Below are 15,993 nucleotides of genomic sequence, written 5' to 3' on the forward strand. Positions count from 1 at the left end.
AACAGTGAGAAGAGTGAACAGCTTCTGAACACGTAACGCACTTCTCCTCCCTTAAGAGGAGTCAGACGTGGGAAACATGACATGCACACTCAAGTGTATACAATAACAGCGTTCAGACAACAATACACCAGTTTTGAGAGTAGCTCTTTCTGTGACTATGTGAAAGGGAAAGAGCAACATCAAGACTGATCAAATTAGGCCCTGGCCACTTACAGCTTGTTTCTTTAAGATAACAGCTGCTGCTTTTAAATTCAGAAACAAGTGTACGCGGGCAGCTTCTTCCAAGCAGCACACAGCAGATTAGTGCAGAAGACCAGCAGAACACGGCACTAAGGATGCCAAGAGCAGTCTGATTCACCAGCAATTCAGCTACATTAAAGAGCTGGCTGAAGTTGCATGAGACTCCTACCTGATCTTGTTGCCCAGAACTCTGTCAAAGTCCCAGCCAGTTTTCTCATGGTTATCCTCCCATTCACGCAGAAGCTCATAAAATATGTCCCTGTGAATCAAGACATTTAAGGGAATGAACTCTTCAAAATTTGAAGCAACAATTGAATATTAATAGCTCCAAAGCTCCCCAGCAAGAATCTACCTCTGACTAAATAACTCCAGCCTCTAAGCATTCAGATACCTTTGAAAAACTCATAAATGTTAGCAGCACTTCAGTGAGTTTCCATTTTCCATGTCTTTGACAGCAAGTGCTTAAGCTTGTTATGCCCAATCTATGATGGAATGACCAAAACAGCCATTACCAGACAGACATAGTGAAGACTGAGAGGCAGGAAAGAATAAGCCACATGAAGTAATACCTATGAGAAAAAGAGAAGGACCAAGACAACTCATCATTCTGCTCCCTCACCCTGTTGCTGCAAGCATGGAGGGAGGTGGCAGGAAGAATAAAAGCATACCAGATTTATATGCAGAAGCAATCCAGTAGGGTGACACACTGTACTGGCATTATCAGAAGTCTCAATAACTCCTGAAGAATTATGCTGCTCTTCTCTAAAGACATTAAACATTTAGCTCCTGCAGTCAATATGGACAAAGACCTTTTTTTGTTTAATTAGAGAAAAAAATTGCAAGATTTTTTTCCACAGCATGTAGCATACATGAGACATTCTTAATATCCTTTTTTCACAATCATGCAAAAGTTATACCCCAGGAAAAGTAGAAGAAACTTACCTTTGTTTCTTAAATATGTGAAATGCTCTGTCACTGGGAAAGTTAGAGCGATTATCAGTTTCTGGCTGAAAAGAAACAGACTGTACAGAGCATGGCAGCAGGAGAGACACCTGTTAAAAATACAAAGGCAGCCAGTAAGCTAATGGAAGTCTCTAAACAATCTGAGACCCAGAAAAAAGCAGGGAAAAGGCATGATGAGGAAACAAGTATCACTAGCCAAGTTGTTCAGACACCCTGCTTCCCAATTGCTAACTACTACCAACAGTTTTACAATCTACATTAGGGGACAGAGGCAGAGTCACTCAACATTAGGAGAAAAAGCAGTTGGTCTCCTTAAATCTCTGCTAAGCAGATTGCAACCAGTATTGATACAGTGTGGAAAGACCCACAAACAGTTGGGGTATACCTTCAATACAGGGCTTGAGAAAATTCAGGATCCTGGCTGGCAACTTCTGTTACCTTACTCTTTCTCCAATTAAAAAGCCTGTTCTTCAAGTAACAAAACCTTTATTTACAACTTTAAAGCTCAGCTACTGACAGGTCCCAGCCTCACTACACTGTCCTTTCTTTGCCAAGAGTAATTTCCACTTTTAAAAGATGGATGAAATGAGATACAAAATACATTTCTACCAACCAAATTGGTTCCCCAACCCAGTTGATCACAGGGAACCATTTTCCCTGTCTGGATTGCCTCCTGTGAAATGTTGTTTGCCTAAAAGGAGTCCATATCTATGAAAGAAATACACATCCTGGAAACTACCTTCTGATATTGCACCTAACTAATCATTCTCCTGGGATCCATGTTTATTAGGTGAGAATTTCAAAAGCAAAACTTGACCCTATCAAGGTCTCTGGCTGAGGTCAGGGCCTGGAGCATTAAGGCAAGGCTAGCCAGCATTCACAGCAGATACACAGCTGACAATCAATGGACCCAGCAGCTCACTCACCCACTGACAAGGAAAAAAAGTAGCCAAAAGCTACTAAAGACAGTTTCTAAAGACAATACAAGAAGATGAAGTAGAAGGAATGAGATTTAACATCAAAGCCATTGCAAATAAAAGAACAACACAAAGGCTTGAAGCAATGTCATTTGGGGTCTGCCAGCTTTTACCTTGGCTGTGCTGCTCTCATAAGCCTGTCTGAGCCTCTTGTGCAAGGTGGGAGAAAACGACGCAATCCGTTCGTTTTCAGCCAAAAGCTTCAGCATCCCCTTTTCTAAATGCGAAATAATTCTGCCAAGATAATGGGGATAAAACTCAGAGAGACAGACAGACAGACATAAACAACACATGACCAGTTCTAAAGAAACGCTTATGCTTACGTTTTATGATGCTGCCAAGTAAAGAGCGCTAAACCACATGTGCCCAGCAGGAAATCCTACCGCTATCTGTATTTGTTATATCATCCTCATCTCACGACTTTCTCGTTCTTGCACAATTACAACAAAGCTCAGTGGACAGATCAGGGCAAGGAAACCAACAGACATCCATACCCATGTCAAGTTGTATGTTTTGAAGAAAAATTAACAACTCAGGGCCTGTAACTGGTGCAGTTCTAAAACCCAACCCTCACACTTGCTTAATCCCACACACAAGGGCAGACACAAGCAGATGAAAAAAGAATTCAGCTCACTCGTATTGATAATCCAAGACTCGAACAGCAAAATAAACACAGTTGTGCACACTTTCAAAATGCTGTCTTCCTGATACATCTAAGGGGAAAAAAAGAAACATGAGACAACAGAACCTTTTACCATTTATAAACTAAAGGACCAACAATTAGCTTTTAAGGAAAGTAGGAACTGACATATCCAAAAATAATCTTCCAGACCCCTATTCAATTTTCAGAAGTTCCCATTCCCTATCCTTCCTGTACTAAAAGCAATTGAATTGTTTAATGCTGTATGGGAAAGAAAAGATTCTTTCTCAGTGCTCAGAACAACAGTAAGCAGATACAGGACAAGAAAAGTAAACCAACTACAAACAATCACAAAATGGTGTTCCCAGAGAACATGTTCCTAATCTCAGCCCTAAGAATCAGTGAACAGCAAACCAAAGGTCAATCAAATTGAGGCATGTGGGGTGGAGGAAGGTGTGGTGGGTCTCATCCTAAAGCCACTCTTTCAGTTGTAATATCCATATCAAAGTACTAATAGCATCAAACTTAAGGCTGAGTTTGCCAAAAACCAAATGGAACAATATGGCTGGATCCTGTGCACTCAGATTCAAACCTGAAGCTCAATAAACACACAGCAGGTCAACAGCACATTCGAGTTGCAGGATCAATGGAGAAGCAACTCGAGCACATCTGTCCTTTTCTCTAAAGTCAGTGTTAGGAAGTAGCTACAGCAAATCTCACATGATAGCAGAAAACTAGATTCAAACGTATCTAACAGCCCCACTCTATCATACTGTGGAAGCACTTCCCACACATGCATGACTTTTGTCAGCATCTCAGATGAGTCCCACAGTGGTAATAAGGCATTTTTATGTAATTTAAGAATAACTGTCCAAGCTACTCTACATCACCTTCTAATTCTATGGAAGCAACATTCTTTCCCTTCATTTACTACTGCTTACCTCTATTTCTTTCACTGATTTCAGGGTCACTATCCCCATCTTCTGCAGTAGAAGTGCCTTTAGATGTCAACAGTTGCAGAACAAAAAACAGTTCCAGAAAAATATTTGGTACCAGGTTTTCTGGGAGAGAGTAATTGAGATGTTAAAGTGGATTAATCAATACTTTTAATACACGACGGTAAAAAGATAAATTTCCGTTCTGTGGCAGCCAGCAAAGAACTCTCTCCCCATAACACAGTCAAAGTGTAGCTCAGCATGGGAAAGATGTGTTAGGGATTAGCCTAGTTGCAGGTGGGACATACAACTTCAGTCTGCTGCAGCTCAGAGTACTGCATCAGGCTCAGGTCCTTTCGTAAACTTTCACCAAGTATTCATTTATTTTAATAATTGTGTTGGTTTAGTTTATTTTTCCAGATGTCATTTGTCTGTACACTGTAACTACCCCACAGCTTTCACTTCCCATCCATCTCCCTATCACAACACCCATGCAAGTTCAAAGCTCAAAGAGAGGTCAGCCTCACATCTTCTGAGTCCTCACCTGCTATACACGATGAATAGAGCTGTGCCAGACACTCCAGCTGTTTCTTGCAGGAAACCTTAGCAGGATTTGCACAGGTCACCAGATGGCTTTCAGCAGGAAGGCTGGCGCTGCGCGTGTAGCTAGGCTTAGTTGGAGTACCAGGATCGAAAGATATCCCTGCAGGAGAAGACGCTTGGTGCAGCAATTTGCATCTGAAATTCAAGAGCAGCGACATAACCATGTGACTGAGGATGATCTACAGCAGCCATGCAGCCAGGAGAGGTCTTTCTCTTCCAGTGTACCGTGAAGGAAATCCTGCAATAACTAAACCATGTCGTTCACTCTGTCTAAAGCAGCTTTCAGCATGACAGTAATTTAAGTCATCTTTCTCCTACGGAAAATAGATCTTGGGGATAGAAACCAAAAGACTCTAAAGAATCTCATTCAAATTCCAACCTTGTTAAAATAGTGTAGCACTTCAACCAAATTAACCGACTACCCTCTGTTATTGCTTCCCTCATCTGAACTGGTATTTGTTAAGGATGGGGAATCTGTTAGAGACCAGGTCCTAAAAATCTTCTTTGCACATACAATTTCTGACAGCTCAAAATTTTAAAAAGCCTATGAAAGTAAAGCTCACATCCATACTTTTGGATATAGATGTAAGGTAATGACACTCTGAGAAGACCCAATACCACTAAGTGGAAAGGCAATGTAATGGCTAATGAAATCCCATTCTGGCAGGGTCAACAACAAAAGCAACAAACTACTTTGACTGCTGGATTCTAAATCAACAGTGATCACCCAGTTAAATACACAGACATTATACAAAACTATACCCAGAGAGATCATCCAAAATACAACACCAGAAGGGCATACGTAAGACACATGAGAAAAAGGACACAAGGCAGTAACAGCAATATCAAATGATTGTCAAAGACTCCAGTGGAACATTTACACTTGTAACATCACACTACATCTTAACACACCATCTCAAAAGTGAAACCTTTAAGTCACTTTAAGGGCTCTGGGGAAGTCAGAAACTTTTTCACCTTTTCTACTGGCCTGTTTCTAGTGGAACTGTTGTGATGAAGAACAATTGGTCCCAAAACAGAAGTAGAAAAATTACCAAGAGCTTCCTTAAATATAATAATGAATATAATCAACCAACTGAAGAAAATTATTCATTAACTAACAGATAGAACTGAAGAAAATTATTCATTAAGTACTTTGTGATCCCACCCAAGGGATGAGCCCACTCTTAAGTACTTTGTGACCTTACCCAAGGTATGGCTCCAACAATGCAGTTAGACTCTGCTTCACTTCTGCCTCAGTGTTGTCACCTACCTCAGGATGAAATTCACCTTTTGCGCTTGCTCAAAGGGACCCAGCTGGCTGAAGGCTGCCTTACTTCTGTACTTCACCACCACTACTGAACAGCAGCAACTCCCACCTTTCACGTGTGATAGGTCAGATGAGAATATCCCTTCATGGGCAAGATCCAGCCCGCCACATACTGCTATTTCACTAACTTCAGCTGATACACATTATTGGGACATTTCAAGCAAAACTCAGACTGGAATAGGTGCTAGACTTCAGTGCAGAGTGGCAGGTTTGAACCCTGAGCAGTTCTGCTGCAGGTTCAGTACAAGCAGTAACTCATTAGACTCTACTGGATATGTTTCAGCCAGTTCTGGTCCCATTGAAATGAACTGCAAAACTTAGCAGGAAAAGAATTACACCTATGTGTCCTGAGGAGTTTCTCCAAGAACAAAACCTACAAAGAACAGTTCTGTCAGCAATTATAAGCAATAAACAATAGTGCAAACTACTGCACTTTGGTTTTTCCTAAGTATCAATCTTCACAGATGAACAGTGATACCATTTTATAAGCAGTGAAAGTCACACACTAACCGAACGGCAGAGACAGATTTAGAAAATAGATAACTGCAGTAGTAATCTTTGAAACAGAATCTCAAGCTCCCATGTCCCATTTTCCCTGACTGTAAACTTCTGTTAGTCTACCTATATTGCAAAACCATTAACATTTCCACACATTTGCATCACTACCTCATTTTCTCCAAACCAATGCGTCTTGGTGCAATCTTCAAACACAGCCTAATTACACCCAATGGCTTCACCTGTGCAATCTAAGGAAAGATGCACAGGAGACAGCCACACATACAAGTCCATGAAGAGGAAATCTCATAAAAGCAGCGAGGACTGACTACACTCTTGAAGTGAGGGTCATTGTTCCAGAGTCAGCACACCTCTAAAATGACAAGGGTGTGCTAGGTGCTCAATATCCTAGTCTGATACCACAGACACGCTTGGCTTTAGGCAAATTATAGTTTTAGGTCACCAGTATCTGTTTTGGATATTCTTCTGTCATTTTCACTTTGTCCTGGCCACGCCCCCTCCTGGCCACTGCAAAAATTAACCCCGTCCTGGCTGGAACCGGGACTCAAGGTGATTAAGAACCAACCCCCTGCTCAGACTGTACCGTTCTTTCTTCAGCATCTCCCTCTCCTCTTGAAGGCTGGTGCTTATCACAGATGAGAGGTTTCCTTCCTGGACAGCAGTAAAGGCCTCAAGGCTTGAGCCAGCTGCCCAGTGAGCAGCTGGAGACCGGCTGACAGGTGTGGAAGTGAAACAGGTCTTTGGTTTTGAGAGGGGCCGCTCAGCACTCACAGGAGTTGGGTTGATTCGCCTCGATGGTTTGCTTTTGCTGAAAAAAAGAGAAGCAATTCCACTAAAATCAAGCTAAACAACAACAAAAAAATTAGGTCTCAAGACAGGTGTGCATTCAACTCTTCAAGAGGAACCTAATATTAAAACAAAAATGGATATCGAGTTGGGATATTGAATTTCTAAACTGTACCTACAGTTATCAATTTTATTCTACTGAAAAAAAAAAATCATGGAGCTATATGGCCTGCTAAAAACAGCCTGCTGAACCTGCAGCAAAATTAATTATCAAATATCAAGCCATCTAACAGATAGCACAGTGTCACACAACCCATCCAAATGTTACTAATTTGAAAGGACAGGACATGCCACATTTTAGTAAGAAACTGCTGATGAATTCATGACCAGGTGAAAAAAAAAACAAAACCAAAATCAATCAAGTTGCCACTGTTCTATCAATGAGAGTCCAGGTTTCCAAGTTACATTAGGCCCTTTAAGTTCAAGGAAACCCATCCTCCTCGTATAAAATACTTGGATTAATCCCTCAGGAACAGGTTCAGTAAAGCAGCAAAAAACACTAAAAAATGGAAATGGATACAGAAACAAAACATGAAGGAAATGCTGGTTGCTACATATTAACTGCTAAGGTGTTCTCAAAGTCACTGTAACATTGATTTCCAAAGACTTGTGACCTCTTTCCTCCTTCTTTTTCCTACTAGAGCATTAATTCAATTGAGGAAAAGAGACTTGCTGTCTGTGCTGGAAACACACCTTATCTCCCTTGGCCAAAGCATCATCTAGACCCAGCATTTGGATTTGCTGTAGAAACTCACACATCTAATAATTTTCAGCTGGAATTTTCCATGTCCAACTAGGAGAGAAATTACTTCAGAGACCAATGACTGACATACCAAGCAAACAGGCTGACAGAAAGGCTTTCTGTTTGGTAATGAGGATTTTAAGGAGTAAAAGAAAGATTGAAGGACTGAGGACCACAGCACAAAGAGCTGCCCAGAAGCTTAGCCAAAGTCACCAAGGAGACCAGGGCTTGCTGAGACCAAGAAGAACACAGCCTGCTATTTTGTCCACAATTACACAGCACAAACAAAGCCGCACTCTAGAGGCTGCTACCAGAAGCCACAGAAGGTCAATCCAAAAGCTCTTTTGCTAGCACCAGTGAAGCTGAAGATCCTTCCAGGACAGCTCTTCTTTACCAACTGCTATTCTGCTAAATGAGAAACGTGAAGAGCCAAGATAACGCTGACTTGTTAGAACATGCAAGGACAAAGGTGCTCAGCTTCGGGCTGAGCACTGGCAAGCTGCAGGCAGCATCACAAGCGAGAGGCTAAAAAGGTATCTTGGGTGAATCCACGGAGGGGAAACCCGATTCCCTGTCAGGGCAACATCCCCCTCCCGACATGGTGACCAGAACAAAGCGGTTCTGACCACGTTGCCCAGAAGCCAGGTGTTGTGCATTACAGCCTCTTCTGCATCTGGACACGCACAACAGCTGGTCAAGGAGCTGCAACATGCAACACAAACCCAGTGAGACAGCGATGCAGACTCGCTCTTACTTTGTCCAGCCAGAAGCAGCACCCATGGGCGGAAACTCCTCCAAGTTGTTAAGGTTTAGCTGGCTGGGCGGGGATGCGGCAGAAACAAGAGGCACTTCACTCCGCTTCCTTCTCCCTGCGCTCCACGATCCGCTGTCACTCTTTCCATCCTCCTCTTCAGCAAGGGAACGCCCCAGATCGCGAGCTACCTGCCGGCCGGAGGCTCCGAGCGAGCCGCCGCCTTTCCTCCGGCCCCGTCTCACGGGCAGCGCTTCGGGCGTGGCCGTGAGGAAGCTCCCCAGGCTGGCCTTCTGAGAGGAGCGCTTCTCTCCGTGGTGGAGCACAGGGCTGTGCCCAAAGCTCGGGCTGCTGCTGGAGACCACGCTGGGGAAATCGCCACACGGGCTAGACAGGTTCGACCCAGAAAAGGAAGAGGAACCGCTGGACGCCGCAGCGGGAGAAAAGCTGGTGTCTGTGGTGCAGGCGGCGACTGAAGTCCTTTGAGAAAAGAGCTGCACTCGGCTGCTGGTTGCGTGGCCTGCCCTCCTTTCTGATCCCGTCCTTTGGCTCCCATGGGCCTTGGAATTGGGAGTTTTAGCAGGAGTAGGGGGTCCATTAGTCAGGATCTGGCTGGTCTGCTCTCTTAAAAAATTTAGCAGAAAAGGCACAAAATCTTTCTGAAGCAAGCTAAGAGATACCAGCTTGTCATGGATGTGGTTCTCCTACGAGAGAAGTAGACAAAAAAATTAATATAAAGATGCTACCTGATTCTTTCTATCCAAGTACCCAGACATATTTAAGGAGTAACTATGGGATTTCAATACACAACAAAACCCAACATGACTTGTCAAAGTAGGTCACTGAAATTCAAGCAACCCTAGTGCTGGTCACGGACCTGAAAATCAGCCTGCACACAAGCCATTTTGGCACAAGTTTTCATATGGAGTCATTCACTTAGGTCTCTAACTGGAAAATAGTGGAACTGTTCCATGGAAACATCAGTAGAACTGAAGCTATGGCCAGGGAGGACTTGAAGCAACCGATGCCCCTAAGTTCAACATTTTGAAAACATCAATACTGAAAGCATCCCGTTCTAATAGAAAAATCCAAAATCTGTGCCCTGTTTTTCTGTGAATGCCACCTGCTCCCATAGAGGGGTGCTATAACAACAACCATTGAAGCACTTGGAGTCCCGCAGCGCCAAATACAAGACCAAAGCTGCTCTTCCATTTCAATCAGTTTTGCTCAAGACCTCACAGAGGTCTAAACAGAGACAGTGCAACTTTAAGGTACATGAAGTTTATACTTGAGAAACTCAAACAAAAACCCACCACTGACTCAACACATTTGAAATCGAAACAGGCAGTGGTGATCTTACAAGGACAAAACTACTTCATGTTATGTGTACAGTTTGAAGCTTTGTACCCTGGGTAAATTTCTTCTGTTCCTCACACTGCGCCAGGTTTCTGTTTCCTCCCAATGGGATTCAGCAACATTTGCAACAACAGAAGAAGTTCTCAAAGGCAGCAACTTTTTCCTTACTAATAATGAAAGCATTGCATACATACTCGGGTAAAGTTATATTCACAACCCTACTAGCTGAAAAGTCAAGAAAGCAAACACTCTGTCTGAAGGTGGTTTCTGCATGAAAGAAAGCAGCAGAAGCATGCCAGTAACTGGACTCACACAATCCTCAACACCTATACTAAAATTCATATTTGAAAGAGTGAGACCAATTCAGCTCCTTGGAGAAGTGTGAGATTCTGACACAGCCCGCATAACAAGCCAAGCAGCAACCATCAGCAAAAAAGCACAGGTCAGAATACAACCCCCATGAGGTGTCAGAAGACCATCTCCAGGCCAAAACTGCCACGAGAGCTAGAGCAAGATATAGCCTAGCATTTCCTTCCCCTGGAATTAGCATGGGGCACAAAGATGATTACAGTCTGTGCGATGCATAAGGTTTGAGTAGCTTTTCAGAGCCCAGCCTGTTCTCACTCATCTTTCTCTGTCCGAGTTAACTGATGTTTGTTTCCTATACAACTGGGTAACCACAACCTGTCAGGAGCCGCCAGCTGCAAACCTCCCGCTTGCTTTCTCGTGCTGAAGCAACTGCGCTGCTCCCAACAGGCAAAAGGCAACAAGAAATTCCCTTGCAAGGGCAAACCATTTTACCTCCACACCCCTCACTCACACAGTGCCAGCTGAGCTGCCAGGATCTCAAACTTCATAACGTCCACAGGTCAGCTTCTACAAGTCACAGCCGAAGAAATACCACACAACATAAAAGTGCTGGTCCATTCTTCCCACACGTTTAGGATGATGGCAATACCCGACATGTGGGTGACACCAGCGAGTTTTGATTTTAATACTAGGTAACACTATGCAGGGGGCTCAGGTAGAGGATGCTTTAAATATCAGTTGTTCCTCTGTGTTATTCTCTATGTGAAATCTAAGCACTCCTAATCTATCTACAGTTACTAATGTTTTTATTTCCACAGGAACCCAAATCGTTCGTTACAAAACTCAGCTAACAAACACCCTCTCTCAGCCCGCAAAGATCCTCTTAAAGGTCCAGGAGGGACGAGCATCCAGCCAGGAGGCGCGCTGGTGCCTGCACAGAGCCGCCACCAAAGCCCCGGGCGCTGACAGCCCCGTGCTTCCCGCACCGCTATCTTCCCCTACAAAGACGCGGGAAGCGTCACCCCTGGTGTCACCGCGTTCCCTCAGGACACCAGTGCAGTGCTGTGCTGCGCTGCCCGCCCCTCGCCTCGCTGGGCTCTGCGTTGGCACACGGCAGCCCGGGCTCCCGGCGCTCCTCCCGGCGCTTCCCGCGCCCTCGGGGCCCTCCCGCTCCCGCCCGGCGCCGCGGCCCGCCAGAGACCGCCCGGCGCCGGCGGCGCTGAGCTCCGGCGGGCTCAGCCGCGCGCATTCCAGCGCGTTTCGCACGCCCGCCGGGCGGCTCCCGGCGCGGCTCCCCTCCGGCGGCCTCGCCTTCCCGCCGCCGCGCCCGGAGCCCGCCCGCGCCGGGGGCGGTGCCGGCGGCCGCTCGATGGAAGCTCGGCCGCGGCCGCGAACGGCACCCGACGGGGCCCCGGGCTGAGCCACGCGCGTTTCGCCCCTCACAGCGGCGCGGGCCGGACAAACTTTCCCGCACGGCCCCGGCCCGCGGCGGCGGAGGGCGCTGGGGAAGCGGCGCGGCTGCGGGCCCGGCCCCGCCGGAGCCGGGGCGCTGCGTGCGGACAACCCGGCGCGCGTTACCTCAGGCGGGCGCTGGCCGGGGCCGTGCCGGAGCCACCGCACCACGGCGCCGACCGGCACCTCCTCCCGCAGCAGCAGCTCCAAAACCGCCGCCATTCCCGGCCCCGCTCCCGCCGAGCACGCGCACAACCCGCGCCGGGGGCGGGCCCGCCGTGTCCCCCCTTCCCGCGGGGGCGGCGCCGAGCGGGGATTCCCGCCGGGGAGGCGGGCGGGGGCCGCGCCCCCTCCCCATGTCAACACGCGGGGCACGGGGCGCCTGCGCCGGTCCGTGCGCGTCTTTTCCTCTCATGCGCGGTATTTCCTTCCCCAGCAGGGCTCGGGGCCCGGCCTAGCGGCGGCGGCGCCCGCCGGCCGGGGCGCAGGGAAGGGCAGCGGCGTTCCCCCCCCGACCCCGTCCCTGCCCGCGGCTCCTCCCTGCCCGCCCGCCGACACCCGCGCCGGAGGATGGCCGAGGACTCGCCAAAACGGCGCAAGGCGAATTTCAACGAGGCGGAGACGGAGGTGCTGATCGAGCAGGTGCTGAAGCACGAGCAGCTGCTGTTCGCGGCGGGACCCGGCCGCGCCTCCGCGGGCCAGAAGCGGAAGGTGTGGGAGCTGATCCGGCACAAGGTGAACCCGGTGGCCGCCTGCCCCCGCGACGTGGAGGACCTGAAGAAGCGCTGGCGGGACTTGAAGCGCCGCGACCGCAGCAAGCTGTGCCGCCTCTCGCAGGGCTGCGGGCCGCCGGCGCCCCCCGCCCTCGGCCTCCTCCTGCCCCCCGAGGAGCTGCCGCCCGCCGCCGCGCCGCCCGCCCGCCGCCAGCGCCGCGCCTACGGCTCCCTGCTGCCCGCCGAGGCCGTGCCCATCGTGGGCGGCATCGACACGCTGGAGCTGCCCGGCGCCGTCGTGGGGGACATGGGTGAGTGCGGGAGCCTCCGCCCGGCGTCCCCCGCCGCAGCCGCGGGAGCCCCGGTCTGCGGGGCAGCGGCGCTGCCCGTCCGCTGCGTGCGCGCAGGGGCCGCCGCGGGGACCGGCCCCGCAGGAAGGCTCCGGTTCGCATCCTCGGAAAGGCGAAACGTATGTGCACGCACGCAGAACCGTGAGGCTTCGTGCTCTAGGTCATAGAAGCGCCTGAGAACAGCGCCCAAGAGTAAAAAACGCGTCTCGTAGCAGATGCTGCCCATCCACGAGGCTTTAGACCCGGCCACCGATTTTCACTATTGCAGTAATTATTTTTGCAAATACAAAAGGCCATGGCAGCAGGCGGGTCCGGCCAGTACAAAGTGCTGCGAGCACATAACTTCGTACGTGCCGGAGATATTGTCCTAGCACCCTGGAATACCAAGGGATTCTTGCAATCACGGTGTTGCAGCAATGCTCTTACTGTTTACTGCGTGCACGATAGAGCATGAAATGAACTCGCGGTGAACTTTGTCTCTGGGAATCCTAAAGCTTGGCTTCTGTGGTGGTAAGGGAGGTGTAGTATGCAGATACATGGTTAGCTGGTGAATGTGTATTTATGGTTTTCTTACCACCTATCAAGGTAATTTGTATTCTAAAACCATCAAAGATAACATAGTGTGAATTTGAGAGTCTTGTTTCAAGGACTAATATTAGTGCTTAGTGGATGAGAAAATGTCACCACTGAGATGATGAAGTTTCTCATGGGCTTTACTTTGCTTTTCTTCCCACACCTCTTTTAGGGTTTAATGGCAGTCCTGGCCCATCTCATCAATCCAGTCTTGAGCAGATGAACCTCAAAGAAGAAATAGTAGTGAAGGTAGTAGAGCCAGAAGAAAGCTCTGAGGACATGGTAGTGGTTCCACCTAGTCGAGAACAACTGCCTTTTCTGGGGACATCAGGTGGTGGTTCCTCTGGGAAAGTAAAAGCCAAAACAAAAGGCAGGTCCCAGGCAGACCAAAATGAAATGACTGAAGAGGACCTCCTGCAGATTCAGCAGACCCAAATACAGGTGATCCAGTCTGGCTTTGACAGTGTAAACCACAATCTTCGGCTGCTGCAGCAAGGCATGCAAGATCTGAGTAACAGCATCAGCATCATGGCACACACGCTTGTTGCTATCAAGAACGTCTATGTGAAAAACAACACTGGCCCAACCACCCATGCTGCTGCATCCACTCAGACCACAGCTGGGTACCTGAGCCCAGGATCCCCCCAGCTCTCCCCTGCTAAGGACAGAGCTAGAGCACAGGTGGCTGGAAGCAGCAGCAGAAGCAGCAGCTGCAGCTCCAGCTCCATGTCACAAGAACCAGGTCCTTCCGAGTTTCCTAGGCGCCCCCTGAGAACCATTAAGAAAGAACATCCAAATGGCTGCTACTACTTCTGCTTTGCAGATGTGTAAAAACTTGAATATATGTAAAATGACTGTATTGTTGGGTGCTGATGTCTGTTCTGCTCCAGCCTGTAACTTCGACTGAGCGAAGCTGGACTTGCCTCCCATGTTGTTCCCAGTGGGAAACGTTTTGCTATAGGTGGCATTAAACACTAATTACCAGTCTCCAGTTAACTCTGTTGCAGTTGGCTAATAAGTTTCTTCTCTTTTCTTTATCCTCTTATTCTCTTGAAAAAAGAAACATTTATTTTGACTAAGACTTTTGTCTGTATCATCCTTTGTTTAATGTCACCTTGTGAAAAATAAAAGGCATGAGAGTGGGGTAAAAAAGTAGCATTATGAGTAACATTATGGTTACTACCACCTGGAGCTATCTTTACACAAGTGTCTTGGTTCTTGGATTAAACAAACCTCAGAAGTAGCTGGTTTTTTTAAGTACTTCCCTTTTCTAATAGTTATGATGTTGGGGGGTGTTTTCTAGGTTTTTGTTGTTTTTTTAAAGTCTGAGCTGTGCAAGGCATCACAGGAGGAGTTTGAGATACTTGTGTATTCTAGGAATGGTTTAGGACTGAGGCATTCACGAGTGTCCTTCTCAGAACTCATACAGCATTGTTCCACTTGCTGCTCATCCCCGGCTTGTCAAATGCATCTTCTCTTCAGAGACATTGTGTTTTACTGCACTAGCAGGGTAGTCTCTTTTTTTGTCACATGGTTAAAGTGGAGAAATACAGAGAAATGAGTAATGCCTGTTTCTGACATATAGGTTATATGCAGGCTGCATCTTAATCTGATTTTTGTAAGCCTTACGGAATTGATACTACAGTATTTGAAATACAGAGAACAAAACTCTTTGTATTGTTTTACATGAAATGGAAGTCAGATTTGCCATTAAATTACAGGAGGCAGGGGCTCACTTCATTCCAGACAAACGCTCCTGCATAGTTTAGGAAGCTTTCAGTATCATTTCCTTTTTCATAACTATATAGCCAAGGGAAAAGAGAGATGAGGAAGAGCTGGAGCAAAATGTAATCTGGTGTCAACTCTGAAACAAGCAAAAACCATTTTATCTTCCTGCCAAAAAGAAAAATCACCATTTTGCATTTAGATAGGGAAAAACTATTGTCATAGGCACTATTTTGTATTTCAGGCTTATGTATTAGAGCCACTCTACTTTGCACAGTTCAGAAGTAGCAGAGGTACAATGTTCTTATATCTGGCATCTGTACTGGAAGGCAAACCAAAACACACCTGAAATTTTGTCCAATGACTTGAAAAATCATACAAATTCTCTTCTTAAGCATTTATCACCAATATTTAAAAAAAGTTCTACAGATAAAATCTGGCCTATAACAGTGACTAGCTGCCTCTAGTGTTACAGTCAGTTTGCATAAGCACTCCTGCTGCAGGAATTTAGCAAATACAAATAACATAGAGAATCACAATCAAATCACCCCTCTCCTAGAAGCATAAGAATATGTAATCATGGCATAAGGTATGCCACTTTAGCAATCAGCTTTGCCTGAACACCCCTGTATGAAAATGTACTTCATTTGTGCCCTAACACCATTTAGGTGTACTGAATTAACTCACCTGCACTTCAAAAACCAGCCACTGCTGCCTACTAAAATGTGAATACAGAGTAATCAGTTGTTAGCAAGTAGTCCTTTCAGTATCACAGATAGAGTAAAATATGCAAATATCTCACAAAAAATATAATGTATGCATGTACAGCACAATGTTAATTGGGATTAATGCCTTGAAGAAGAGAAAGTTCTCTTTTTCCAGGTTTACCTTAACAAAAGAAGACGGTATGGATGACAAATATCAAGAAATTGCTGAGTTTAAGAATGGGAAAGAATTAATCCTAGAACAGATTTT

General features: G+C 46.7%; 2 protein-coding genes across 2 annotated transcripts in view; one reads left to right on the forward strand and one right to left on the reverse strand.

Annotated features, from left to right (window-relative positions):
* The window catches only part of CDAN1 (codanin 1), a 31,529-nt gene extending 19,641 nt beyond the window's left edge, over window positions 1-11,888 (reverse strand). The window contains exons 1-9 of the mRNA XM_040067836.2: window positions 11,784-11,888; window positions 8,544-9,244; window positions 6,785-7,009; window positions 4,300-4,493; window positions 3,762-3,881; window positions 2,815-2,893; window positions 2,294-2,414; window positions 1,183-1,292; window positions 410-499 (exon numbers count right to left, since the gene is read on the reverse strand). Coding sequence (XP_039923770.1) covers window positions 410-499; window positions 1,183-1,292; window positions 2,294-2,414; window positions 2,815-2,893; window positions 3,762-3,881; window positions 4,300-4,493; window positions 6,785-7,009; window positions 8,544-9,244; window positions 11,784-11,879 — 1,736 coding nt within the window. The 5' untranslated portion in view covers window positions 11,880-11,888. The remainder of the gene's footprint in view (window positions 1-409; window positions 500-1,182; window positions 1,293-2,293; window positions 2,415-2,814; window positions 2,894-3,761; window positions 3,882-4,299; window positions 4,494-6,784; window positions 7,010-8,543; window positions 9,245-11,783) is intronic.
* Window positions 11,889-12,020: 132 nt separating this feature from the next.
* LOC120753913 (uncharacterized) lies at window positions 12,021-15,669 on the forward strand. Its single transcript, XM_040066763.2, has 2 exons — window positions 12,021-12,681; window positions 13,466-15,669. The coding sequence occupies exons 1-2, from the start codon at window positions 12,228-12,230 to the stop codon at window positions 14,122-14,124; spliced, it is 1,113 nt and encodes a 370-aa protein (XP_039922697.1). The 5' UTR covers window positions 12,021-12,227; the 3' UTR covers window positions 14,125-15,669.
* Window positions 15,670-15,993: the final 324 nt, after the last annotated feature.

The sequence above is a fragment of the Hirundo rustica genome, chromosome 6 (assembly GCF_015227805.2).
Source record: "Hirundo rustica isolate bHirRus1 chromosome 6, bHirRus1.pri.v3, whole genome shotgun sequence".
Lineage (NCBI taxonomy): Eukaryota > Metazoa > Chordata > Aves > Passeriformes > Hirundinidae > Hirundo > Hirundo rustica.

Coding starts and splice junctions, on each gene's coding strand:
- LOC120753913 (XM_040066763.2), top strand. CDS start 12,228: ATGGCCGAGGACTCGCCAAAACGGCGCAAGGCGAATTTCAACGAGGCG. Junction 12,682..13,465: donor CGCCGTCGTGGGGGACATGG/GTGAGTGCGGGA, acceptor CACCTCTTTTAG/GGTTTAATGGCAGTCCTGGC.